The 25,741-nt window shown below is 48.4% G+C and overlaps 2 protein-coding genes across 2 annotated transcripts; both read left to right on the plus strand.

Annotated features, from left to right (window-relative positions):
• Nucleotides 1-5,250: 5,250 nt before the first annotated feature.
• DHCR24 (24-dehydrocholesterol reductase) lies at nt 5,251-15,441 on the plus strand. The gene is made up of 9 exons (XM_064665147.1): nt 5,251-5,550; nt 6,775-6,930; nt 7,370-7,475; nt 7,749-7,867; nt 7,958-8,221; nt 8,966-9,109; nt 10,069-10,266; nt 11,015-11,193; nt 13,225-15,441. Exons 1-9 carry the CDS (start codon nt 5,320-5,322, stop codon nt 13,376-13,378), a joined length of 1,551 nt encoding a protein of 516 aa, XP_064521217.1. The 5' UTR covers nt 5,251-5,319; the 3' UTR covers nt 13,379-15,441.
• A 6,852-nt stretch (nt 15,442-22,293) lies between these two features.
• PARS2 (prolyl-tRNA synthetase 2, mitochondrial) lies at nt 22,294-25,139 on the plus strand. The gene is made up of 2 exons (XM_064665151.1): nt 22,294-22,379; nt 23,704-25,139. The coding sequence occupies exon 2, from the start codon at nt 23,729-23,731 to the stop codon at nt 25,136-25,138; it is 1,410 nt and encodes a 469-aa protein (XP_064521221.1). The 5' UTR covers nt 22,294-22,379; nt 23,704-23,728; the 3' UTR covers nt 25,139.
• Nucleotides 25,140-25,741: the final 602 nt, after the last annotated feature.

Genomic DNA, 25,741 nt, shown 5'->3' on the forward strand with positions numbered 1-25,741 from the left:
GACAGCACCAGACAGAGAGAATGGCCACAGCCAAGGCAGCAAAAGTCTTAGCTTTATTTGGAGGAAAAAGGGCCCACAAGTACATTTGGTACCAGGAGGCTAAACACACTGGCAGATTTGCTGGGAGCTGAAAATGGGACAAAAATTTGGCCTGTACAGAAAAATAACTTGTAGTGTTTTCCTCCGGTGACATTGGCAAGCCTTCACCGTCATGTTAGCCCCAAATGCTTCTTCATGCTCCCACAGCATTTGCCACTTCAGGCAAGAGGAGGCCAGAGACAAGTGATGGGAGAGGGTACCCTGCAGTTGCTCCCCACCAGCTGTGGTTCACAGTTGCCTTCACAACAAAGTGATGTTTCACCCTGAGCATCTTGGAGGCCGCTGGTACATTTGTCCACTGTATCATGAGTATGAAATAATCTATTTATTGCCTTCCACTGACTGTATCCACTTTGCTATGCCCAGCACAGCCAGTATCCCTCGGATCTCACCAATGGAAGGAGATGGGGAGCACCACTGCTTCTCCACTCACTGCCCCTCCTCACTCTCGGCCAGCCTCGTGCCCAGCAGGGCTATCTATGAAGGCAACTGATGGTGGCCCATGAGCTCACTGTCCCCCAGTCCTCATCCAGAGGAGTGTGGCCTCCCCCAGTGTGCAGTTTGAGTGCTGGAACCCCAAATTCTTCAGGAACCAGCTCTCCATGCCTGCTACCATGCCAGAGCCATTTCATTTCTGCAGCAGAGGACACTGGCCCCGGTGACAACGAAGGGAGGGCTGAATTCCTTTCCCAGTCTGGCTCTCTGTTTTGACAAGTGATTCTTTTTATAAATCCCAGACAGGGTGTCTTTTCACAGGCAGTTGTAAAGCTGGATTTAATACATGTCACAGAGGAAACACGAAAGCTCTCGTATGTTCTGCTGCACTGTTTTTTTCAGTGGCTCTGCAAACGTGCTGACCAGCAGCTGACCTTGCCTCCTGATGCAGAGCATGGCCACCAAAGGATGGGCCACACTCTGCCATCATTAATATTCCAGATTTCAGTTCACACCCTACATCTGCTTCCTCCCAAGATGACGATGGGTCCCACCAGCCATCTACAATAGCTCACTGACAGAGTGTAATGTCTTCCATGCAACATGGCCAGTATAAGAGCACATAGGGCACAGCCCAGGTATCCTTGGTTCCTGCAGCACCAGTTATTCCTTTTCTTGGTGAAGCCATTCCCAGTGCAAACAGGTTGACAAGAGGACAAGGCAAAGGCAAGGAAGAAAGAGCAAAGTCACCCTGAGGACTCAGTGTGCTGGGTAGGGTGGGCTAATCCACCTGGAGAGCCTTCCCCATCACAAATATTAAATAAGTCCTTCCACAGTAGGTCCACCTACACCTAAAACAGACTAATCATCCTAAAGATCCTTGTCTAAGCCTTCAGGTAGTGTTTCACTTTCCCTGAGAGCCACCTGGAAGCTTCTAAAGTAACTAAAATCCCTTCTTCCCTCTTTCATCGATTTTCCAAGGACCACCCCAGCTAGAGCTGCTGCACCAAACTCTCTGCCCTCCTCCTCCTCAAGCCACCACACATACCTTCTCCCTCACATGAAACATTTGTGGAACGTGAGAAGCAGGTCCTGGACAACGGATATCCTATTGATAAATACGTTTCAAAAACCACCATCCATAAGCCGGGCAATTAAGCAATATCAGATAAACACAGAAAGCCCTGCTCCAGCCTACATCCCCCGGCAGGCTTTTCTTTCAAGGCGACGGAAAATACTTAAGATTTCTCAGTAGAGGGAGCTTCTCACAAGCAGTTTGAGCACCACCTCTCTCCAACCCTCAGAAACGCTCCTGTTTGTGACAGCACCATCTCTGCGCCAAACCAACGTGCAGGAAAACTGAAGGCAGGTGACTCCTCACCCCTACCAACCATCGGCTAGTTTCTTCATTGAATTAAGCAGGCTTGCAGCTTTCCCAAAATTCTTTACTAGTTTCATAACTATTCCTCTTAAACACCCGTTCTTTCGGTGCCCTGACACCACTGAGCAGCTCCGTGGCAGTCAGTACCAGGGCTATGAGAGCTTGCATGAAAAAGGCATTGAAAAGGCATTGCTTTTCAATGCCTTCCTTTGGAACCCCTAAATGCCTCTTGATATTTTTCTAATGGAGACAGAAGTCTTCAGCCCACTTTTGTCTGCAGCTCAAATGCTCTCTATGTTATTAAAATGTAGTGAGGCCAGCAGGATAAGGGCAGGATCAGAACTCCATGCCCAGTGCTGATGAAACCACACCTCAAGTCCTGTGTTCAGTTCTGGGCCCCTCACAACAAGAAAGACATTGAGGGGCTGGATAGTGTCCAGGGAAGGGCAACAGAGCTGGGAAAGGGGCTGGAGTCTGATGAGGAAGAGCTGAGAGAGCTGAGGGGGCTCAGTCTGAAGAAAAGGAGGCCCAGGGGGAACCTTATCACTCTCTACAATTCCCTGAAAAGAGGTTGTAGTGAGGTGGGGGTCAGTCTCTTCTCCCCGGTAAATAGTGACAGAAGGAAAGGAAATAGCCTCAAGTTGTGCCAGGGGAGGTTTGGATTGGATATTAGGAAAAATTTATTCGTGGAAATAGTCATCAAACACTGGAACAGGTTGCTCAAGGCAGTGGTGGAACCACCATCCCTGGTGGAATTTTAAATTCGTGTAGGTGTGGCACTTGGGGACATGATTTAGTGATGGCCTTGGCAGTGCTGAGGGAATAGTTGGACTCGATGATCTTAGAGGGCTTTTCCAACCTAAACAATTCCATGATTCTATGTCCCTTTTGTCTGTCTCCTTAGACAAACAGCTGCCTCTTTTGTCCAAAAGCTTTTGTGTGGTTATCACCAAGCCCTGCTGGGTAAGGAACAGAGCCCTGAGCAGGGCTGGCAGGGCTATCTGGGAGGAGCTCTCCCCAGATGGATGGGGTGCTCCAGCACAGTCAGTGAGAGGCCTCTGCTCTGCTCTCAGCACAAGGGTGTGTGGGGTGAACTCCACCGGAGAGCTGGTCCAGGCAGAAAAAAAAACTGATTTAGAAAAGATGTTTAATTCTGTAGTCATATCCGTTCTCCAACCTGTTTTACTGAGTGACAGCAGAAGCACTTGTACTGCACAGTGTGCCCAGAACAGCACGAGTGGGCGGATAGGATGGCAGCAGAGGGAGGGAGGGAGGGAGGAGAGGAAGGGAAAAGGACTGCTTTTTTAAGAAGCACTAACAGCTTAAACACACTTAAAATGATAATTTAATTGAAGAAACCAGGGATTTTAGTCTCACCAAGATACCAAGAGAACCTTAGCAAACCAGATTTGCAGATGTTGTTTTCCTAAGCCTACATAGATTGTTGGATGATGTGTTATTCACACCAAAAAAACTAAAATTGACAAACAGAAGCATTTATAATATCTGTCCCCCCTTCCCTCATCCCCTTGTCATTCCTGTGCTTTCTGTGCTTGACACTGCTAAGTACACAAGCCATTTGACCATAATCTGAATGGTGTTTCACCCCTCTGCTTTGAAGCAGTTTCACATCACATCCTACTCCCTTCTTTCTGCCTAGGGCCTTACAAAAACAAGAGCAAAACATGGCAAACATTATAAACACTTCTAATGGTTCTTCGTAAAAACAATTTCAAAACAGTATTTACACCAAAAGCATAAATATCCCCTTATGAATAAATGATGCTGTTATTCAATAAGCCCAGCACTTGATCACACTCAGATCAGGAATAATTATTTAGCTTGTTCTGAGAGGTTAAAATAACCTTTCCTAGGGCATAGGAACCTTCTTTTCCCTGAATAATTTCAGTCAGCAGATGAATTGGTAAATAAAAGCAGATATCATGTCAGATGTAAGAAAAGCTAGTGGGCAGACTAGGATCAAGTGCAACAAATATAAATTTGGTTGTAAATAAATTCAAGCTGGAAATTGGGAAACTGTTTCCAAATATGAGAGCTGTGAAGTTTCAGATCAGTCTTTCAATAAAAGCAGTGGGAGAAAACCAATAAAAGCAGTATGCCAAAACTTCCATCCCTGGAAGTGGTGGAAGGAGGCCAGGTTGGATGGGGCCCTGAGCAACATGGTCTAGTGGAAGGTGTCCCTGTCCACAACAGAGGGTTGGAACTAGATGACCTTTAAGGTCCTTCCAACCCAAACCATTATGTGATTCTATGAAAACATGAACAGGGTTCAAAACAAAGCCTCTGAGCTGTCTGGAGGAGGCTTTAAAGCGTGGCTGCCTGCCATAGCCACAGCTGAGCTCTGAACCTTGATGCACTGATCCCTCCCAGCCTGGAGCTCCCAGGTATTTCCTGTGGCAGCCAAAGGCCAAGGTGAGCATTTGTCCTGCTGACAAAGAGGAAGAGGCACCATCTGACATGTTAATGTCCTACACCACCATGGCAGCGTCCTTACAGAACACTTTGATTCCGTGTTCCTCTCTGAACCTAGTGGTGCTATGGCAAGGTCTCTGACATTCCAAGAGTTCCTGACAGCACTGGCTGTGCCAGCACCTCCTGGGGCGATCAGTGAACCTCTGCCACTCTCAAATAGCACACCTCTTGAGGGACAGAATGCATTTTAGCTTAAAACCGAAAGCTTTATCTCATAGACTTTATGTATCTTCCCTCCCACAGTTCCATCACGGAGAGGAATTTTCTGCTAGGGTTTTAGAGAGAAAGTCGCGTTTTGGAGGTGGGTACCTCCTTCTTCCCTCTATAGAGCGTACCCCACGGCATTTCCGACTTTGTGGGAGATGCCTGCACTGCGGGTTCTCTGGTACAACGCCAGAAGGAATGACACAAGTGAAGGATGTTGGAGGTGTTTTGCTCCAGACCCCCAATCAAAACACACCAGGGCGAGCTCCGTGCCTGAGGGGCACTGGCCACCACAGCACCTCCACCACTGCTCTGCCAAGGGCCGGTCCTAACTCCGTAACCCTGACTGGGGGATCCCCCCTGCCCTGCTCCCCCTCACCCCATGTCCCAGGCGCGTTCCCCAGCCCTGCCCGGGGTCCGACCCGGCTCCCCCGCTCCGTCCCCTGTCGGTGACTCCCCCGCCCCGGGGGGGCCCCGCCGGCCGGGGCGATGAGGAGCGCGGGGCCGGCCGCGCGCAGCCAATCGGCTCCCGCAGCGCCTGGTCCGATCTCCGCGGAGCTCTCGGATTGGCCGCTGCCCTCCCCTCGCCTCACTCCCGGGCCAATGGCGCGGGGGGGGCGTGGCGCGGGCGGCGAGCGCGCGAGCGGCGGGCGCGGCATGGCGGGGTCCCCGCGGCCGTGAGGGAGCGCGGGCGGGCGGCGGGCGCCATGTCGGCGCTGTGGTCGGTGGGCGCGGGGCTCCTGCTGCTGCTGCTCTGGGTGCGCCACCGCGGACTGGAGGCCGTGCTGGTGCACCACCGCTGGGTCTTCGTCTGCCTCTTCCTCCTGCCGCTCTCCATCCTCTTCGATATCTACTACCAGCTGCGCGCATGGGCCGTCTGGCGCCTCCACAGCGCCCCGCGGCAGCACGCCCAGCGCGTCCGGCACATCCAGGCGCAGGTGAGACTCGCCCGGACCCCAGGACCCCCGCCCCGGGCTGGGGGATGGCTCTGAGCGGGGAGAACCTGTCCCTGTCCCACTCCCTGCCAGCCCGTGCCCACCCTGCTGCTCCTTCCCCCCCATCCCGCACCCGGGGCAAAGTCCAGCCGGAGCGGGAAAAAACAAAGGAATAAACGCCAGCGGGTGTTTCAGCCCCTGTGGGTGTTTTGTCCCTCTCTGAAACTCTTCTGGAACTTCCCCCCTGCGGCTCCTGGCGCTGCGGCATCCTCAGGGACGTGCCGTGAGCCGCGCTGGGCGCTCACCTGGCGCAGGGACACACGTGTGTGGAACGTGGGAACAGCAGCCTTGGAATAGCAGGCTCAATACTGTGTTTTAATACCACTTAACATCCTGCTTCTCGGCACTGCCAGTTCCAGGAGATGGTTGAGGGGGAAATGAAACTTTTCCTCCACCCAGAAATGCAAATGTCTGTAATGTTTCTGTGCTCTCTGGTATTTATGGTAATTCTGTCACGTCTTCTGTTTTAGTCCTTGCCTCTCACGTTCGTCGCAGATATTAATGTGCACATTCTCTGAGGGTTTGGGGTTGTTTGGGTTTTTTTACCATCTGTAGCAGCAGTTGAGCTTTGAAGAAAACGCTACAATTGATGTTTGTTCACCAGCTGTTAACCACTGGCTTTGCAGAATTCCTGGATCATATGTATGGCTTACACATTTTCCTTCTCAACTTTTCATAGTGTCCTAGAAGGTTTTGAATTGGAAGGGACCTTAAAAACCACCTCATTCCAACCCCCCTGCCATGGGCAGGGACACAGATTGCCCAAGGTTGCTTCCTCCAGACCAGGTTTTCTCTCTTTGCCCATTTAGTTGCAGGCTCAGACTACTTTTTATGTGTTTTGGAGTAGAACTAAGATTATGACAGTGATAATACTTCCCTTACAGTACAGGTTTTTCTGTGGCTTTTTAAAACTGTGTTAGTTTCTTGCTAGTCTTCTGAATCCCTACCCAAAAAAACCCAAAGGTACAGGATATTAGAAAGGCTTCCTCTCCATAGCTAGACCACTCTGGTGGTACTTTATTTAGAAGTTCGGAGGTCAGAGTTCCAAAGCATCCCTACTCTAACATGGAGATATCCAGGATTTGTTACTTGATGTAGAGGAGTAACAGTATTTATGAACATCTCTTCACAGTGAGAGAAGAATGTTTCAGTTGTTACTTCTTGCAGGTTCGGGAATGGAAAAACGAAGGCAGCAAGAGATACATGTGCACAGGCCGGCCAGGCTGGCTGACTGTGTCACTTCGTGTTGGGAAGTACAAGAAGACCCATAAGAACATCATGATCAACTTAATGGATGTCCTGGAAGTGGACAGTGAAAGACAGGTAACAAATTCCATCACAAAGCTTTTATAATAGTAAAGTTTACAGCTTTCTTTACAATATCTGTAGCTGAAAAGGTTAGATTCCATACAGAGGAAAGGATTTCTGTAGCAACAGACCCACCAAATTTTAGGTTTTACAATGTGTGCTTGGATCATTTTGTCAAAAAAAACCCCAGCATATGGAATTGCTTGGCTTTTATGTGCTGAAGTCTAAAAGACCAGATTGATTTATGGTTTTGGGCACTGAGCAACAAGATGTTGAGGCAGAGGAGGAATCACTAAACAGTTTCAACTATTTTTAGTAGCGCTCTCAGGAAAGTGAGTCTCTGAGTTCTGACAACAGATGGAAGTGTATCCAGTTAGCCATATTTTGTCTCCATTAATGCTAAACACTTAATTTATGTTTGTTGGGGGAACTGGGTTTTTTTGTTGCTTTTTAGATTGTTCGTGTGGAACCTTTGGTGTCCATGGGCCAGCTGACTGCACACCTGAATCCCATGGGCTGGACTATTCCTGTGGTACCAGAGCTGGATGATCTCACAGTAGGTAAGGGTCGTTGTGATGACAAGAGACTCATTGATTTTGCTGCACTTTCATTAGTTTTTTTATGCAGTAACATTGCATTATTTTAAAGGTTCTATAAATACTCTGCTGAACCTTATGTTCCTTGTGGTATATATGCTATAAACACTGCCTTTTTTTTTTTTTCAAATAGTCTTAAAAGTCACGCCCAGAGCTTAGAAGTCGGGTTTTGCTGTCATAAACCACCTTCATTTTGGAGTGTGTTTCATTTGGTTTGTTATGTGCTCTCTTGATAAGGTGGCCTGATCATGGGAACTGGCATTGAGTCATCATCCCATATCTATGGACTTTTTCAACACACCTGTGTGGCCTATGAACTTGTTCTTGCTGATGGAAGCCTTGTGAGATGTTCACCAGTAAGACAAAATGTTACTTTGCTATCATTTACAATGTCGTTGACAGTTATCAGTGTGGATATATGATTTAGTATGACATACTTTTTGCAGACTGAAAACTCAGACCTATTTTATGCAGTGCCTTGGTCTTGTGGTACTTTGGGTTTCCTGGTTGCAGCAGAAATAAAAATGATTCCTGCCAAGAAATATGTCAAAATACATTATGAGCCCGTGAGAGGACTGCAGAAGATTTGTGAGAAGTTCACTGAAGAGTCTAAGAAAAAGGAGAATAGTTTTGTGGAAGGACTTCTGTATTCTTTGGATGAAGCGGTTATCATGACAGGAGTCTTGACTGATGAAGCTGAGCAAAGCAAGGTAACTAAAGGGAAGTTATTCACAAAGAAAAAAAATACTCCCTAAGTCTAATGAAACTGTCCTAGATGCCAGTATAAAACTGTTATAAAATTGGAACAATCTCTTAACATGGGATTAAAAGTTAGATCTGTCCATCAGAATATTTTAAATTACTGTTCTTTGCTACTGTGACAGAGTCTGTTCTCTAAATCTCTTCAACTGATGAGAAATGACCCACTGATTTCATTATTCTAGCAAATAATTCAGTCTACAGACTCTTCATTTCAGTACCTGAGGAGGAAGAGAAGGATCTTTTCTCCTACACTGAACAATGCTGCTTTGAACTGCAGTTATGCAGAGTAACTCTCTTCCCAGCAAGCTTTGAATTCTGTTAATATTGGTAAAACACATGAGGGATAAGTACAGGAGGGACATGCTAACTGTTCATGCAACCCTCCACCTGGATGTTTCTCCTTTGCCATGTGAGACTTTGGGTTGATGGTGGATTTAGAGACTGGTATTTTAGGAATCCAGTTCTGTCACATTCATGGTCTCTTAAATAGCTTTTAAGTGGCAAGCCTTAGCAAGCCTCACTTAAATTAAATGTTAATGCAAGAAAGGTAAGAAGGAGCCATGCAGGTGGAGAAATGAAGGTTCTGTCACAGAGAGTATAACATAGATTCCTCACAGGAAAGGAATTTGGGGACATACTCCATGTTGGCTAGGAAGGTGTAACTTATCTAATGAATGAATGTTTTCTTGCAGATAAACAGAATTGGCAACTACTACAAGCCATGGTTCTTTAAGCATGTGGAGAAGTATTTGAAAGCTGACAGGACTGGAATAGAATACATTCCTTCCAGACATTATTATCACAGACATACACGCAGTATCTTCTGGGAGCTCCAAGTAAGACCAGTTCCAAAATTAAGATACATAATGCAGGAGGGTACTCCGCTCTTTCCCAGTGTAGGTACAATGTATCTTCTTCCCCTTGGCAACAACTTCTGTCTTTCGTGGCAGAAAAACCCAGTGAAACTTAGGGCAAATTTACAAGTTCACATTTGAGTAAAACAAACCCAAGGGCACTTCTTTTACATAAGGCATTGTACCATAAACTCCTGATTTCTGATTTAGTGCTTTTCTGAATTTACACCTTAAGTACATGTTTCAGCACGAAGCTTTTATACCTGCTCAGTGATTTTCAAATTCAGATGATGGAAAAAACATTAATGTGAAATTATGGCTGAAAATTTGCCCTGCCTAAGCTCAGAGCAGTAATTATGCAGTAAGGTCATTACTTTGAATTTCATAAATATGTTTGTTGCGATGTGCAGTTATGTAAAACTTTATTTGACATTCTTAAGTATTCCTGTTGTTACATTTTGAATCTCTGGAGTGAGATACCAGATCTTTTCAGCTCCTGGAGAAGTTAGATAGGAGTTGGCTGTGCAGGAAGTAATACAAATTTTACAGATTTAAAATGCTTTTAAGAACTGATCTTGTATGTGTTTATTCTTGCAAGAGTTCTGTAAGTTTAGCTTCTTGTGCACTCCTCCCTTGGTGACTGTAAGATAATAGCCTGTTGTTCTCTGAATTTCGTTCTCTGAAAGTGTTTGAGGCTGGGTGTCTTGTGATTTGTAGCACTGAAAATTAGTGGTAACTAGAGGAGGCTTTAGGGCAGGGCTCTGTAGCCAAGTTCAATCTCTTATTTCCTCATATTTGTATTATAGTAGCTTAGCAAAAGTATCAGCAGTTAAATTTATTGAAAATCTGGCTTAATATTGTTCTGAGGATTCTGAAGTGTTCTTTTAGTTCACTTACACATTCTTCTGTCAAACTCTTTTTTTTTTTTTCCCTCTTTAAAGGATATCATTCCATTTGGCAATAACCCCATCTTCCGTTACCTGTTTGGCTGGATGGTTCCTCCAAAAATCTCCTTGTTAAAACTCACCCAAGGAGAAACCATTCGAAAGCTGTACGAGCAGCACCACGTTGTACAGGACATGTTGGTGCCAATGAAGAGCCTTGAAAAATCCATCCAGACCTTCCACATTGACCTTAATGTAAGAACACGTGGTTTTAGTGAATCTTGGAATGTTTGTGATAAGAACTGTGACTGTTGATCTTAAGGCATAATGTTCTGTTTTGTGAAAGGTCATTATTGTGTCCTGGGGAGTACTGTGCTTTGTGAGTCCATGATTCAAGGCTGCAGCAGAAATGCACACAGCTTTCCAAAACAATTTTTAAAAAAATAATTAAAAAAAAAGATTCAAACTTTAGTAGAAGCCAACAGTTCTAAAAGATTTTATCACTTAGTAAAAGTTGAAATGGTTTTTCTTTCATCTAAAATGATTGGTGGTCTCACTAAGCACCAACTGTGGAGATTCATTTCCCTTTCTTGCTTTTATTTCTGAATTTATTTCAGTTAGTGTAGAAGTACAAATTTGGCAATTTCAATTTTAGACTAACCTGGAAAAGAAACTCTGTTCTCTTTTTTACTCAGAATGTTTATTCAGTTGTTGCTTTGGGATCAGGGATGGTTTATTTGTTTGGTTTGTTTCCTTTTCATTTCAAATATTTAAGGGGGAGGAGATGTAATTCTAGGACACTCAGTCTGTTTGTGTTACAGTCATTAGAAAGTGCAGCTAAGAACAACACCAGGACAACTGGAAACGAAGAGCTGAAAGGAAGAGTTTAAATCCCAGATTGGGAAGAAGTCTTCCTAACTCTTTATTTTGTCACATTTAGTAACAAGCTTAAAGGACTGTTTTGTTACAAAATAAGTGATACAGTGTTTTCCTACCTCTGCAGGTGTACCCTCTTTGGTTATGTCCTTTCATATTGCCCAACAATCCTGGTATGGTCCACCCCAAAGGAGATGAAGCCGAACTGTATGTGGATATAGGAGCTTATGGAGAGCCCAAAAGGAAACAATTTGAAGCCAGGGCTTCAATGAGGCAAATGGAAAAGTTTGTAAGAAGTGTGCATGGGTAAGGATACAACTCCTCAGAGCAGTAATAATGCCTATAACTCACTCCCATGTCATTTAATCACAGTTATTTAATCCACAGAACTTTAATATTGCAATAATTTTGCAACTACAATAATTGAAAACTAATTTAAATTTCTAATTTTGATGGTATGATTTTTGAATATGGTTTCACTTTGTAGTTTGATTGCAAATCCAACCAACCAAATGGGTACTCTGGCTGAAGTTCTTGCAGTGTATTTGTGAGGTGGATGGCTTTGGGTCACCTTTCACTTCCAGGCTGCTCTGGGAGTGGAGTCTGCTGTAACAAAACACCTCCTTGGAATACATCCCTCAGGAATCCTGCAGGCTGTTAAAAGTTTGGACAGCTTTCCTGCCTGCCCTTGGGACTGTTCTTCCTGCAGTCCTTGCTGAGGCTCTGCCCTGTCCTTGTGCCAGGGTGTCCTTGCCCAGGGATCTCGGCCTTGGCTCTCCCTGCAGTCCCTGTGTGGTGGTGGGAGCCTTTCCTCCCACAAAACTTGTACTCCAGAGCTTCCTTTTCCCTGCCTCAGTTCTTATTACACAGGACCACAGTAGGCGTGAGGCATGTGCCCACCATCTGTCACGGACTCATGCCAGCCTAATTTGCTGTAGTGGTGTCAGTGGAGAAGCAGCCACAGCCTGGTTTCTCAGGAACAAAAAGCAACTACACGGTATTTTTACACCATCAGTATAATTTATCCACATTTCTATTTTGACCTACTTCTCAGTCTAACAGTGATCATGTCCCATGGGGCTGAGCAACAATGGTGAGGCTGCTTCAAGATGATTTGGGGACTGTAAATGACTTCGAGCGGCAATAAGGGATCTGCCAGAGAACAAAGAAACCCAAAGTTAATTTTAAGCTTTTTATTTTTATTAACTTGAAATTGAGCTTTTAATTTAAAGACCTTTACTAAAAAAATTTGTCTGTTTTCTACCTGCCACTGGGAAATAAACAATGGATAAATGCTTAATCTTATAGTTGTGTAATTGCACACAACAATAGAGCTTTTATGTAAGTTTGTGTTTTGCTGCTGTACTCTGATGCTAGCTGCAGTTTAGAAAGCACAGGATGAAAGTGAGGAAGAGTCCACAACTAAATAAGGATTTAATTTGTAAATGGACCTTTGTTACACTGTGCTTCATTTACGCTATGAATTCAGTTTCTCGGCCTGGTCTGATTTGGTGGTGTTTTCCCTTCCAAGTTCTATTCTCAGTACCCAGTCCTAAGAAACTAAAAAGTCAAAGGATGTATTGCTATATCTGCCTTGAATGGATTTCATAACACAGCTGATACCACACACCATGACTATCCATGGATCATAAGAAAACATGCAGAATACACCTTTGTTTTTTTTAAGCTGAAATTAAAATCTTTTGAATGGAAGAAAATCTGTCTTTCAAGAGCAGTTAAAAAGTATTTGACAGGGAGAATGTAGGTTATGTATGGTTTTCGATGCAAGGAGCCAGACTCTGGGTTTGGCTGAACTTTAGAAGTTCTCTCCAGACTTGTGTTTCTGTGAATACAAGTTGATAGAATACAAGTTATCAGAGGAGTTGGCTTCACGTGGTTAGGATGGCTAAACATGACCCACCTTTTATACACATTTTTTTAATCCTTGCAGTAGCAAAACGTATGAAAGTATCAATACATTGATGACTAAAGAGCTATATTTTAAAAGCAATAATTAATTACTTTCTTTTCCCATCTTGCCCTTCACCAAAGTAACTGTAGCAGTATACTGCTGTTTTCACCTTTATGTATTATTTCCTCTTGGAAAAGAGATCATGGTAATGTTAAATCCACAAAATATTGTTGGCTGAGCGTCCCAACGTAATCCATGAGAGCAATTGTACTTGCTTGTTTTTAAAAAGCACTTTTGATGGGGTTTGTTGCTGAATATTTGCTATTCGTATCTTGCCCTGAATTTTTTATTTAATATTCTATATCAAATCTTGTGGCACAATTAATATGTTGAATCACTGTCCCTTTTTTTCCCCTGCTCTCCAGTTTCCAGATGCTGTATGCAGATTGCTATATGACCCGTGAGGAGTTCTGGGATATGTTTGATGGTTCGTTGTACCACAAGCTGAGAGAGCAGATGAATTGCAAGGATGCCTTTCCAGAAGTGTATGACAAAATCTGCAAATCTGCAAGGCACTGAGCCTGGCTTAGCTAAACAAGCAATCAGGGAAAGAGGAATTTACCTATAGCTAGTCAGTATATCCTTTTAAAAAAAAAAGCTTTATTGCTCTCCAAATAAGCTCATTCTTGATGTTTAAAGGTATGAATTCCTGCTTTATACATTTATGTTTAGTATTTCTTCGTATCTTTTAAAATCAGTTTTCCAAACTCAGAGTGATTGTTTTGAAGAAATCTGAAGTGCTAGCCTTTGTATCTAATGTAGTGACATAGGTGAATTCACCTATTTCCAAGCAGAAGAAAAATAATGGGAATGGATGAAGATACTGGAGTTACACCAGCTGTGTACCATAGCTCTATTTAACATTACTTTTGAAAATGGGAGGGGAGGGCTGAGAAATAGGTGCCAAAGCATTGTGTAATTAATCCTGTTGTTAAAAACATTTGCCTTCAGTCAGTATCCTGCAGAGCAGCTCCGCAGTGGCTCCATCATCCTCCAGCTGGCTGCCCAGTGCTGCTGGTGGTGGTGCTGCACTACCTGGGGTGTCCTGCACGGCAGCTGAGCTCCCTGACAGTGGCTTCTGTTTCAAAACTGAGCACTGAGGTGTGAAGAAGATGCTTTTTACTTGTGCCTATCAGATTTGTACTGATTTTGATTATGAAGTGCGAATGGATGTGTAGGTTTTAGGTATTTCGTAGTTGGCCAACAGTGCATTGGTTTTTTTGCCCCAAAGTATCAATGTTCTGGCTTTGTAGATCACTGAAAAGAATTGCTGCTATTTCATATAGCCAAATTTTAATTTCCTTGTGGGTTGATTTATTTGGATTTTTTTGTTTGATTGGTTTGGGTTTTTGGGGTTTTTTTGGTTGTGGCTTAATTTTAGTGCCTTAAAAGTACTCAGTTGGAGGAAGATGTGGGTTATTTCAGACGGTTCTGTCCTGGCCCAATAGGAAAAGGAAGTCAAGGCTGCGTTTATACGAGGTTTATTAAAGCAAGTGGCTGTGGATAAGAACTCTTGATGTGAATCTTGATACACACAGGCTTTGGTTCTGACTCGAGTGACAGTTTTGCTTTTCATTTTAGTTGGGTTAGGTTGATAGGCTTTGTAAAAGGACTGTTTCAGTCACCTGGAGAGGAAATCAACAGCAAGTGCTGTTAGTTCCCTCTTCTGCTGCTCACAGGTGAAAATGGCACAGTCATGGACTTGATACGATTGAGTGTAGAAGTGTGGAAATGTTTTGACCCTGTAGCTAGAAACAGGGTTCCAAACCAAGCCTGTGTCTTGTCCAAGCAGTACTGAAAATTGTTACTTGAAACCTTGCTGAGCTCGAGGGAAAAGAAAGTCCTTCTCTTGAGGCTTTTGTAGGGGTAACATGGAGAACTTCCTGAACAGTTACCAGTGGGAGGTGTAATTTTATTATGCGTGCTAAACCAATGATTTTATTTATTGATAGATGGATGTTTATGGTCCAGATGAAACCAATGATAAAGCAGTAGCAGGAATAAGTTTGGGCTGTAACTCAGTGATGCATATCATGTGCAAGTAAAGTACCCCCCAAAATCCTGTGCAGTGGAATGGTGGCAGGGACAGCGTTCCATGGGGAGACACAGCCAGTGCAGAGTGTCTGCAGTGCTGCCCAAGCCATGGAGCTGTGTCAGTGATCCAGGAGTGTCTGCCACGCCATTCCAGGCTGCACCAGGGGTACACAGGAAGGCAAGTGTTGATTCTCAGGGTGTGACCTGCCCTCCTGCCCCTGGGGCAAAGCTACGACTTAGCCCAGTGCTTGTATGATAGTCTGCACAGAGCAAGAGTGGTTTGGTTAGCTTTGAAAGGGCAATGTTAAAACAGCTAGAGGATATGCAAATACTTCTACTTAGGCTGTGTTTCACTTATGTACTGATGATCTTTAGGTATGCACTGTGTTTGTTTTTTCACTTCTTAATTTATTGGCAAACTTTGTATGCCGTGATTGAGTACTGCAACTGTATCAGTCACACACATGCACACACATAATTGCTGTTGCTCTTGATTTTTGGTTGTACTGGCTGTTGGAAATAAAGCTCTGGCCAGCGTACTGTTCAAAGTGGTGTCTTTTAATGAGTGTTACACGCTTTTCAACAGCTGTTTATCATTTCTCTCGTGCTTATTGTGTCGTTACACATGGTCAGCAATTACTGAGGAAAGCTGCTCTCTGGGTGAGAGACCCGAGGCACTGGGAGATGGGTGGGAAATGAGGACCCTGGTGCTACAAACTGCTTTGAAGGAATGTCTTTGAAGTCTGTGAGCCTTCACTTATCTCTGCCCCAAGACACACCTGCACCAAACAAACACCCCATAGCTGAGGCTTAAGGTTTCAGTTACGCCCAGCTAGCTCCACAGCCTCACGATGCCAGTTATCCTGACTTTTCCCTCCCCCTCACCTCATTCTGTCCCTTCGATGTTTTGTCCAAGGAGGACAGGCCCCCATTTTGCATTTAGGTGCTACCTATTGACATGGATAGTTACTTCATTCATCTTACTTCACGCTAACAAATCTAATCCCTGTTTTGAAAGAGCAGCCATGGAAGGGAGGATGAAGATTCAGTGTGCTCTTCAGCCTGAGAGGTTTCACACCCAGCTCTTCTGTTTCCCTGATAAATGCCTTTGTGGCAGCTCTGTAGGCTCAGTGGGAGGTGTTCCTGCCCCTCCCCTGGTCATAGCTGGTACACCTTCTCCCAGTGTTCTCTTCCTAGAGAGAAGCTTCCAGGCTGTCTCCTGAAATCCAGGCTGCCAAGTGGCTCAGCCCTGCTGAAACCGCAGTTCAGGTGCCAAAGCCCTTCTTTGCTTTAATCACATTCTGTGTTGTCCCTGGCTTACAGCTGCATTTCACAATATTCCTTTGTTGCCCCAGCAGTGTTTCTGTACCCTCCCTCACCCACATCACTGCTAAGGCATTTCCCTTCAGACCTCCTTCCTCCTTTGCTTGCCTCTGGAACAATAGTCAGGATTTCCTTAAATCACTGCAATTTTACCTGTGTTCCATTATCTCCCCCCACCAAATGATAATTGCAGATTAATTAGCATACTTAATCAGCCACAACTAACACGTAATTACACCTAAATTTAATTATTCCGGTCTGGTCTAAACACTTGTACAAGACTTGATAAAGCTTAACTCTGAGAGAACCAGCATACTCCTAGTACGTTTTTATGGCCTGCCTTTGTTACTACGGACAGCTCTGCTCATCTCATTTTCTCCATTGCCTCCAGATTTTAATTCCCTGCTCTTGCTTTGCTGTAGTTGCACTTTTTCAGATCCAGTTCTCCATGGAGTTGCATTGGTGGACCTGGGGCTACTCAGGTGTGGTAACACCACCCACAACAGGTATGTGCAACTCCTTTAAGTAATAGCAGTGTTTGAGAGGACATGTTTCACCCTGATTGAACTGTTGTGTGGCAGCAGACGTTCCATGGGAGGATGTGCAGCATCTGGCATCATCATCTCGAGTATGTCACTGCTATAAAGTCCAAGGTGTAAATAACTACTTGAACATAAAAGTTAGACTGCTGATTGCCTAAAGAAAAATTTCATTAGCACAGAATAAGACGTGAGTTGTTTCCCATCTCTCAACTTGCATGCCAGCATGCTGTATTTTCATCTACCCCACCTCATCTGCTGGCATCTCTGCCATTTATTCACTGATTGGGGTTTTCCAGCACCATCTTCTGTTTGGAAAACAGTGATTTCTTCAGAGGTATCTGATCAACATGGAGCAGAAATCAAATCACTCCAGCTGTTCTTAGCAACGGGCTTGAGCCACTCACTGTGGAAAGAGGATGTGATTCAGTGGGCTGAAATTATTGGCTGGATTAATCTCATTAGTCGTAAAAAGCATGGAGGTGAACAGAGCTCTTAAAAGCCTGGGTATTCCCTAAAAAGCACAGCTGTAATGTGAAAAGCGATTTGGGAGCTGGTGCTATTTGATCAGGGAGATGTGTTTGAATTGCAGATGCCACTTACTGTTCAGATTGGGTTTTTATTCCTATGGGAATTTGCAGATTAACAAAGCTGGGCAGTACTGAAAGCTGATTTCATCATGCCCTTTCCATCATGGGACAGGTAACTTCTGGCTGCCCCACTCAAAGCTGCCAAGGTGTATTTTGCCAAGACCGATTTCTGCCTGCCTGCTGGAGATGCAGACAGCCCTTGCAGAGCTGTCGACCCATCCTGCCACCACAGCAGTTCACTAATCCTGCCCACAAGCAAAGGTGAGGGCACAGGGCTGTCCCGAGGTCTCTCATTAGCCTAATTCCCAGCTGCTGCACAGGATTTTCACGCTGGTGGTTTCAAACCCTCTGCAGTCAGAGAGCCTTGTTACCTTCCTTCCTCAGACAGGGAAACCAAGACACAGCCTGAGAAGGTAATTTTTGTTCAGGGCCATTGAGCAGTCCAGTACTGGCACTGGGAATGAGTCCAGACAGCCTGATTATCCATCCACCTTCCAGTTCCTTCCCAAGGTACCTCCTCTAACTGAGTGGAAACTACCTGCCTACACCTCCACTGCAGGAAAATTGCATTTCACAAGTACAGCCACCGCCTCAGCATCTGTGAAGTGCCCTGAGAGCCGGTTGTTCTTTAACTCTCCCACTACCCCTGCTGGGTGGGGAAGCACCAAGGTCTGCTCACTTTCCTGGGAGGGGAGAGGTGTGGCAATGCCAACCTCCCTGTCCACAGAGGGAACCTGCAGTGGGGGTGCCGAGTCTTTCTCAGTCCTAATCCAGTGCTTCAATTACACAGTTGTCCCATCTGGCAATGAGTTGCAGTGTCATTGCCCCCTGTCCTTTAAGTCACTGTGTTCAGAGGACAGGGAATTCTCTGTGTCATGCATCCTGTCTGCCTGTCAGCCCTACCCCAGGGAAGGTGTGGTGCAATTCCAGCAGTCTCTCTCTCTTGCCCTTGCTCCTGGCCCTGCCCAGGTCCTCCTAGCCACTGTCTCGCGAGCTGGGGGCTCCTGGCAGCTCTCAGTTCCCACTGAGGTTCCCCCAGGTTGGGAAATCCCCCATGCACCACCCCAAAGTGTTCTCCTGACAATTGTGCCAGCACCAGAGCCACTCACCTTGGCGACTAATACAACAACATGTGCCACATCTTGACCAAACCAAGCCTGTACTGTTGGGGAGGGAGGAGAGGACACAGTAACCAGTCATAGCCCAGCCAGTCCCCTCCACCAGCAGTTCTGGCCACAGTGGGCCATAAAGAGTCGATTATCTCTGTGGGCTTGAGCACATTCACCAGTCACCTACTACCAGCTGCAGTGAAGGGCGGCCATGTCACAACCTCCCCACTCAAATGTGATCCCCACCAATTACAAAGGTGTTTTCATCCTTGACCTCTTTCAAGTTGCCTGTTCCTCACTCCTCTGGATAAAGAAGAAAATACACGTGGCTTCCTGCTGCTCCTCCCTAGCCAAGGTGGACTATTTCAGACTAAAGCTTTCCCTGTCGGCTTTGAGCCCTTTAGGCTTTGTTCTGGTTCTCCATGGGGAAGCTGCCAAGATGAATACAGCTCCAGGAATGGGTACTAAGGCAAAGGCTCCTACCTGAACAGGCTCTGCAATGTGCTGCTGATGCTGCTAGAGGAAAAACTGGCTTTCAAGCAGCAGAATGTGACTTTTGAGGATACAAGGAGCTCCTGGCACCTAAAAGGACTCAAACTCAGCTGCTCTCATCCATGAAGTGCATCTGCTTGCTTGCAGCTGAAGGAGAACAAAACTAATGGGAAGGGCTGTCCAAGCATCCCTTGAAAAGGGCAAAGGCCTGAGGATGCAGGCGGAGGTAACGTGGTCATTGCTGAGCTCCTGCCAAGCTTCCCTGCCTAAGGGCAGCCTGTGCTCTGCAATGAGTGGTCAGCACTGGGTGCTCAGTGTGAGCAGCCCACCTCCCAGGCTTCCACCCCAGGGTGCTCCCAGCTTGAGCTGGGTGTCCCAGACCATCATGTGCAAAAGGTCCCTGTGCAAGAAGCTGCTTCTCAGCAGGCACAGACAGTCTGGGAGATGAGGGGAGCTACATCGCTAAGTTCAGCTCTCCCCACACGTGCAGCCCATGTCCCTGACTGCCCATGTCCCCAGGACTGCCTGCAGCCACATCCTGGCAGCTCTAATCCCCAAGGACTGCGGGAATGGTGGCAGCCCTTGCCATGGCAGCCATCACTGTGGCACCCAGCACCGTGGTTCCCCAGGAAACGTCCCTTCCTATGTGGAGACAGGGCTGGAAAACAGCAGGGTCAAGGCAGGGATCCTGGTTGTAATGGAAACTGTTGTCTGCTCAGGGGGAGCTGTCTGAAAGCACCCAAAGGTTACCTTGGATAGCTGCCAGGATGCAGAGGTTGTGCAGTAATTTTGTATCCCCCAGTAACTTCACCAAGGGCAAATAAAAGACGACCTGTAACCACCACTCCAGTGGGCATAAAAACGTTGTCCTGCAGTTGTGCAATTACAGTAACACCACTGGAGGGAGTGACATTAGTGAGCCAGGTGTGTGAGCCAGTGCAGGGCTCACAGACCCTATGGGTTGTGTAAGAGCACATCCAGGGCCGGATGGGATGTGCCACCTCTCTGTGCCAACCCAAAGCCCAGACTGCAAATCCTCTGCAGGATGCAGAGAGGTTCAGCCACTGAATGACTTGGCCTCTTGCCTTCCCTGACTCCTCCTCCCTAGACCTGGCCTGGTGCTCCCTGGGGATGCTACTGGAAAGGGAAGGGGTTTTTCCACCACTCAGTGGGGTTCCAGGACTGTGGCTTCTCTCACACAGACCCCCCGATCACTTTGGCAAGGAACTGTGCCAGGGACTGATCTCAGGCAGCTTCCATTGCCTGCTCAGTCTTTCCTTCATCTTCCCCCCATCCTCAGCAATTTTCCTCCCGGAAATCCCCCAGGGCAAAGAGGGGAGGCTCCAGACAGACATGTGCACTGCACACCCCCCCCTTAGGCCACTGTTGTTTGGCCCCAATGGCATAAATCAGCCCTGGCAGAGCAGCGGGTGAGCAGTTTGGTGAAAGGCTGCAGGGGCAGCAGTACGTTTATTAGGTTCCCCCAGCACAGCTGGAAAAAATAAGGATCACAGAGAGGCTTTCAGGCACATAACCCCCAAGCTGAGCCCTGCATTCAGTCCTGTCTGCTGATTTAATAAGAGATCAGCTTTCCCCACATCTCCTGAATAGCCTTAAACCCTCCTGGTTAAAATGCTGCCCCAGCGAATCAATCCAAGATGGTTTTGTCCCTTTGATCAGCACAGCAGGCAATAAGTCACTGATGAAAATGTTTCACCTCTCTGGCTCCAACAGGCAATAGAAATGGAGACAACCCTCCCATCCTGAACTGCCTAGTGAAAATCTTCCAACTCCTGGGCAAGCAGGAGGTGGCCAAAGGGATATGCAATGTAGCACTGGAGGTCCTGTGGGACACACAGCTCAGCTGACAGGTGCAGGTAAGTCCTGATTGAGGCCAGCACAGTGTGCTGGGTGTCCAGAGGTGTGAGCAGATCCTGCAGGGATCCATCCTGTTCCTCCAGCCTCCCAGGCAGCCACAGTGCTTCTCCTAGACAGCATTTGCATTGCCTGTCTAATTGTGGTGGGAAACACGTAGGAAGAAGTAATTGCCTGACAAAACCAGTGAAGGCTGTTCTGGGAGGGAAGTTGCCACCTGGCAGCCAGGAAACCTGGGCCAGATCCCAGATCTGGCACTGAGCTGGTGAGGGACTTCCACAGGTCCCTCCAGGCACACAAGATGCTGAGTCACCTCACAGAACTGGCTCAACTCTTTAATGACTTCAGTGCTCCTAAATCATGCAAGAGCATAAAAAACGTGCCCACTTCCAGCCCCCTATAAACAGGAGTGCACATGAGGATTTCCCATCATAGAAGAATCGTGAAGATTTCTTCAAATCACATCTTTAAATAAAATAAGGATTCATTCTTACTTGTCTATACTTAAACAGGATAATTTAACTCCTGTGAAATCTCTTCCTCTAGTGGAGTACTTTATTATGTGCTTACAGCTGCTCTCAGAGGTGTTTAACTCCCCCTGAGCTGAGGGAGGAGGCTGAAAAGTGCAGTGTGGAGGTCACTGGGTGCCAGGCAATGTCTGTCTGCCAGACTGGACAGCAGAAAGCTGAAATGAGATAAGAAAAAGGCTTTTGATTCTCAGCCCTCCTTCGGGCACACTCCAAGTGGTTGTCTCTAAACACACTGGGACATGCTGCCCCGAAGACTGAGCCTGGAAGGGGGAGCAGATGGGCTTGCTGCTTTCAAGGATCCATTTTGTCCTGCCCTGCCTCTATTTATTATTTTTCAGTATTACATGAGAGTGGTTGCTGTGTAACAACTCTTTCCGGTGGATGGAACTCCTGGATCAAGCCATGGAGTTTGACGTGGGTGATGCTGTTCCAAACTGTAGCTCTTCAGGGACAAAGGGCTCACAACCCAGAAAACACTCGCCACTGAGTGCTGCACGAGGGCCATCCAAGTGGGCAATGTGGCTCCGTGAGTTAGGAAAGATGAGACATTCCCAGCCGGCACCTGCAGCTGGAGCTGAGGTCAGTCTTCCACAACCATACTCTGGAGGTGACCAAGCCCTCCAGAGCCTTCACCTCCGGGAGAGGACAGAGCTGGTGAAGATGCTGTTTGAGATGATGGAGGTGGATTCTCCCGAGGGCAGGATGGACGAGCGGCCCCTATCCCTCTCAGCCAGCAGTGGCTGTCTCTCCCATGAGCCGTCAGCATCTTCTCAGTTTCCCAAGCCCTTGTTAATTAAGACGGGTTTAATTAGGAATCCCGGCGGTGCCAGCCCCTGTCCCCATCCCGCCCCACCGCCCGCCGCTGCAGCCGCGCCTCCCGGCCGGCAGGGGGCGCCCGCGCCCCGCCGACGGAACCATAGAGTGCGGGGCGCCCCGCCCACGTCCGGGGGCGCGTGAGTATCCCCCACGTGAGAGGGAGGGGCTCCCATTGGCTGCGCCGGCGGGGCCGGGCGCGCGCGCCCGCGGGTGTAAGTGCGCGCGCGTGCACGTGCGAGTGTGTGAGAACACGGGTGTGTGTGAGAGAACACGGGTGTGAGAACACGGGTGTGTGTGAGAACACGGGTGTGTGTGTGAGAACACGGGTGTGTGTGAGAGAACACGGGTGTGTGAGAACACGGGTGTGTGTGTGAGAACACGGGTGTGTGAGAACACGGGTGTGTGTGAGAACACGGGTGTGTGAGAACACGGGTGTGAGAGAACACGGGTGTGTGTGTGAGAACACGGGTGTGTGTGTGAGAACACGGGTGTGTGAGAACACGGGTGTGTGTGTGAGAACACGGGTGTGTGAGAGAACACGGGTGTGTGAGAGAACACGGGTGTGTGAGAACACGGGTGTGTGTGTGAGAACACGGGTGTGTGAGAACACGGGTGTGTGTGTGAGAACACGGGTGTGTGAGAACACGGGTGTGTGAGAACACGGGTGTGTGTGAGAACACGGGTGTGTGTGAGCACATGGGTGTGTGAGAGAACACGGGTGTGTGAGAACACGGGTGTGTGTGAGAGAACACGGGTGTGTGAGAACACGGGTGTGTGTGAGAACACGGGTGTGTGTGAGAACACGGGTGTGTGAGAGAGAACACGGGTCGGTGTGTGAGAACACGGGTCGGTGTGTGAGAACACGGGTCGGTGTGCCCGTGCAGCACTCACGCATGCCTGTGTAGGGGTACCTGCGCATCCCGGAAGGTGTGCAAGAGTGTGCACCCGGATGTGTGTGCAGGGGTAGGGGTGTGGGTGTGGGTGTGTGCACACACAGGTGTGTAGGTGTGCCCATGAGGCATTCACATGTGTCCATGTCCATGTCCATGTAGGTGTACCTGTACATGGAAGGCATGCGGGGGGGGGGATGCTTTTGTGTGTGTGCGTGCATGTGCACATGTGTGCAGGTGTGCCCTTGCAGCGTTCCCACATACTCATGTAGGAGTATCTGCATATCCCAGAAGGTGTGCGTGGTGGGGTGGTGTGAATGTGGGTGTGCCTGTGCAGCACTCGTATCCATGAGGGGGTACCTGTACGCCTGGAGGCCGTGCACGTGTGTACACCTGGGTGCATGTGCACGTGTATGTAGGTGTGCAAGTGTGCCCATGATGCATTCACGTGTCTGTGTAAGGGTACCTGTATATCCTGGAAGGTGTGCGGGTGTGTGCACATGGATGTGTGTGCAGCTGTGTGTGGTTACCTCTGTGCTCAGGGTGGCTGCAGACAGCAGCACATCCTGCAGTGTGTCCCAGCAGTGCTGCTGGTGGGTGGGCACGGTCAGCGCTGACCCTGCTCTGTCCTGCTCTCTATCTGCAGGCTCCAGGCCCTCTCCAGCACCACTATGGAGGCCTTGGTCAGAAGATGCTGTCTCCCAGTGCTGGGCGCCCACCAACCCATCAGGCCCCGGCACAGCAGTGCCCTGGGCAGGCCCAGGTGGCTGCTGCTCTCGCAGCTCTTCCAGCCCCTGTCACTGCCGGTGGGCAGTGAGGGGGGGTGGGAGGGACGGCCCGGGGAGCCCACCTGCCGCAGCCAGCGCCTGATGCTGCAAGGGGGGCTCATCCACCCCGCCAGCCCCGGCTGCTACTGCTACCTGCCGCCCACCGTGCGCGCCATGGAGAAGCTTGTCAGGGTGATGGACGAGGAGATGCAGGCCCTGGGCGGGCAGAAGCTGAACCTGCCCAGCCTGAGCTCGGCAGAGCCATGGCGCGCCAGCGGCCGCTGGGACCAGATGGGGCCGGAGCTGTTCCGGCTCTTGGACCGGCACAACCACAGCTACTGCCTGGGCCCCACGCATGAGGAGGCGGTGACGGAGTTGGTGGCCTCTCAGAGCAACCTGTCCTACAAGCAGCTCCCGCTGCGCCTCTACCAGGTCACCAGGAAGTTCCGGGACGAGCCCAAGCCCCGCTTTGGGTTGCTGCGCAGCCGGGAGTTCTACATGAAGGACATGTACACCTTTGACGCCTCCGAGGAGGCGGCTCGGCACACCTACGACCAGGTGTGTGATGCCTACTGCCGCCTCCTCAGCCGCCTGGGCCTGCCCTTCGTCAAGGTGCGGGCAGCCACGGGCAGCATCGGCGGCACCACATCCCACGAGTTCCAGCTCCCGGCAGACATTGGCGAGGACAGGCTGGTGCTGTGCCCAGAGGGACATTTTGCGGCCAACGTGGAGACGTTAAACGGGGAGCAAACCTCTTGCCCCACGTGCAGGGAGAGGCTCACCGAGACCAAAGGGATTGAAGTGGGGCACACATTTTTTCTGGGCACCAAGTACTCCTCGGTCTTCAACGCTGTCTTCTCCTCCCCTGAGAACAAACCCCAGCTGGCACAGATGGGGTGCTACGGCCTGGGTGTCACACGTATCCTGGCGGCCTCCATCGAGGTGCTCTCCACAGAGGACAGCATCCGCTGGCCAAGCCTCATCGCGCCCTACCAGCTCTGCTTCATCCCCCCCAAGAGGGGCAGCAAGGAGGAGGAGGAGGGAGCGGCGCGGCTGGAGCAGGTGTATGACCACCTGGCCAATGCGCTGCCCCACCTCGCCGGTGACTCAGTGCTGGATGACAGGACACAGCTGACCATTGGCAAAAGGCTGAAGGATGCCAACAAGCTGGGCTATCCCTACGTGGTCATAGCTGGGAAGAGGGCTTGCGAGGACCCCCCAGTCTTTGAGGTTTGGGATCAGAATGCTGGCGAGGTTTTGTTCCTCACCAAGGAGGGTGTCATTGAGTTGCTGAGTAAAGTGCAAGTCCCTTAAATTCCTTGTCTCTGAATATCTCATCTTTGCTGCACTAGGTTTATCTGAACAGCCCTGGTTCCTTTTCAAGGACGTGCAGGATGTTGGCAATGGCTCTGGGTGAGCAGAGACAAATCCAGCTCATGTTAGAGCCAGCCGTGGTGTCTTGCAACTGTGCTGGGTGCTGAGATTGAGCAGCAGTCAGCCCCCATTCCCCCCACAGGGCTGGGGATGTTCCTCCCTCTGGGTACAGGTCCCTGCAAGCTGCTTTTACCAGCACATGTAGCCTTGCATGGCTGTGGGAGCACTGGCAGGGTCATCCCCTCGCTGCCCAGCTGGGGCTGACAGGCTGCCCAGGCCTCTTTTGAGCACACACAAGGCTGGGGCTGCGGAGGGGGATGGGAGACCTTCCTTCACCCTTTTTATGTGCCAAGTTCTCAGCACAAGGGATTTTAAGAGGGAGAGAAAGGAAACCCTTCTCTTTGCAGATACACAGGATCCATGAGGGTGGAGGTTGCACATGCCAGGCCCGGGGGCTCCCATGAGGAACAGCATGCTACCATCCCAGTGGCTCTGACTGGTGCCATCACCCCATGAGCCTCTCCTGCACTGGGAGTTCCTTGG

This window comes from Pseudopipra pipra, chromosome 9, assembly GCF_036250125.1.
Source record: "Pseudopipra pipra isolate bDixPip1 chromosome 9, bDixPip1.hap1, whole genome shotgun sequence".
NCBI classification, from domain to species: domain Eukaryota; kingdom Metazoa; phylum Chordata; class Aves; order Passeriformes; family Pipridae; genus Pseudopipra; species Pseudopipra pipra.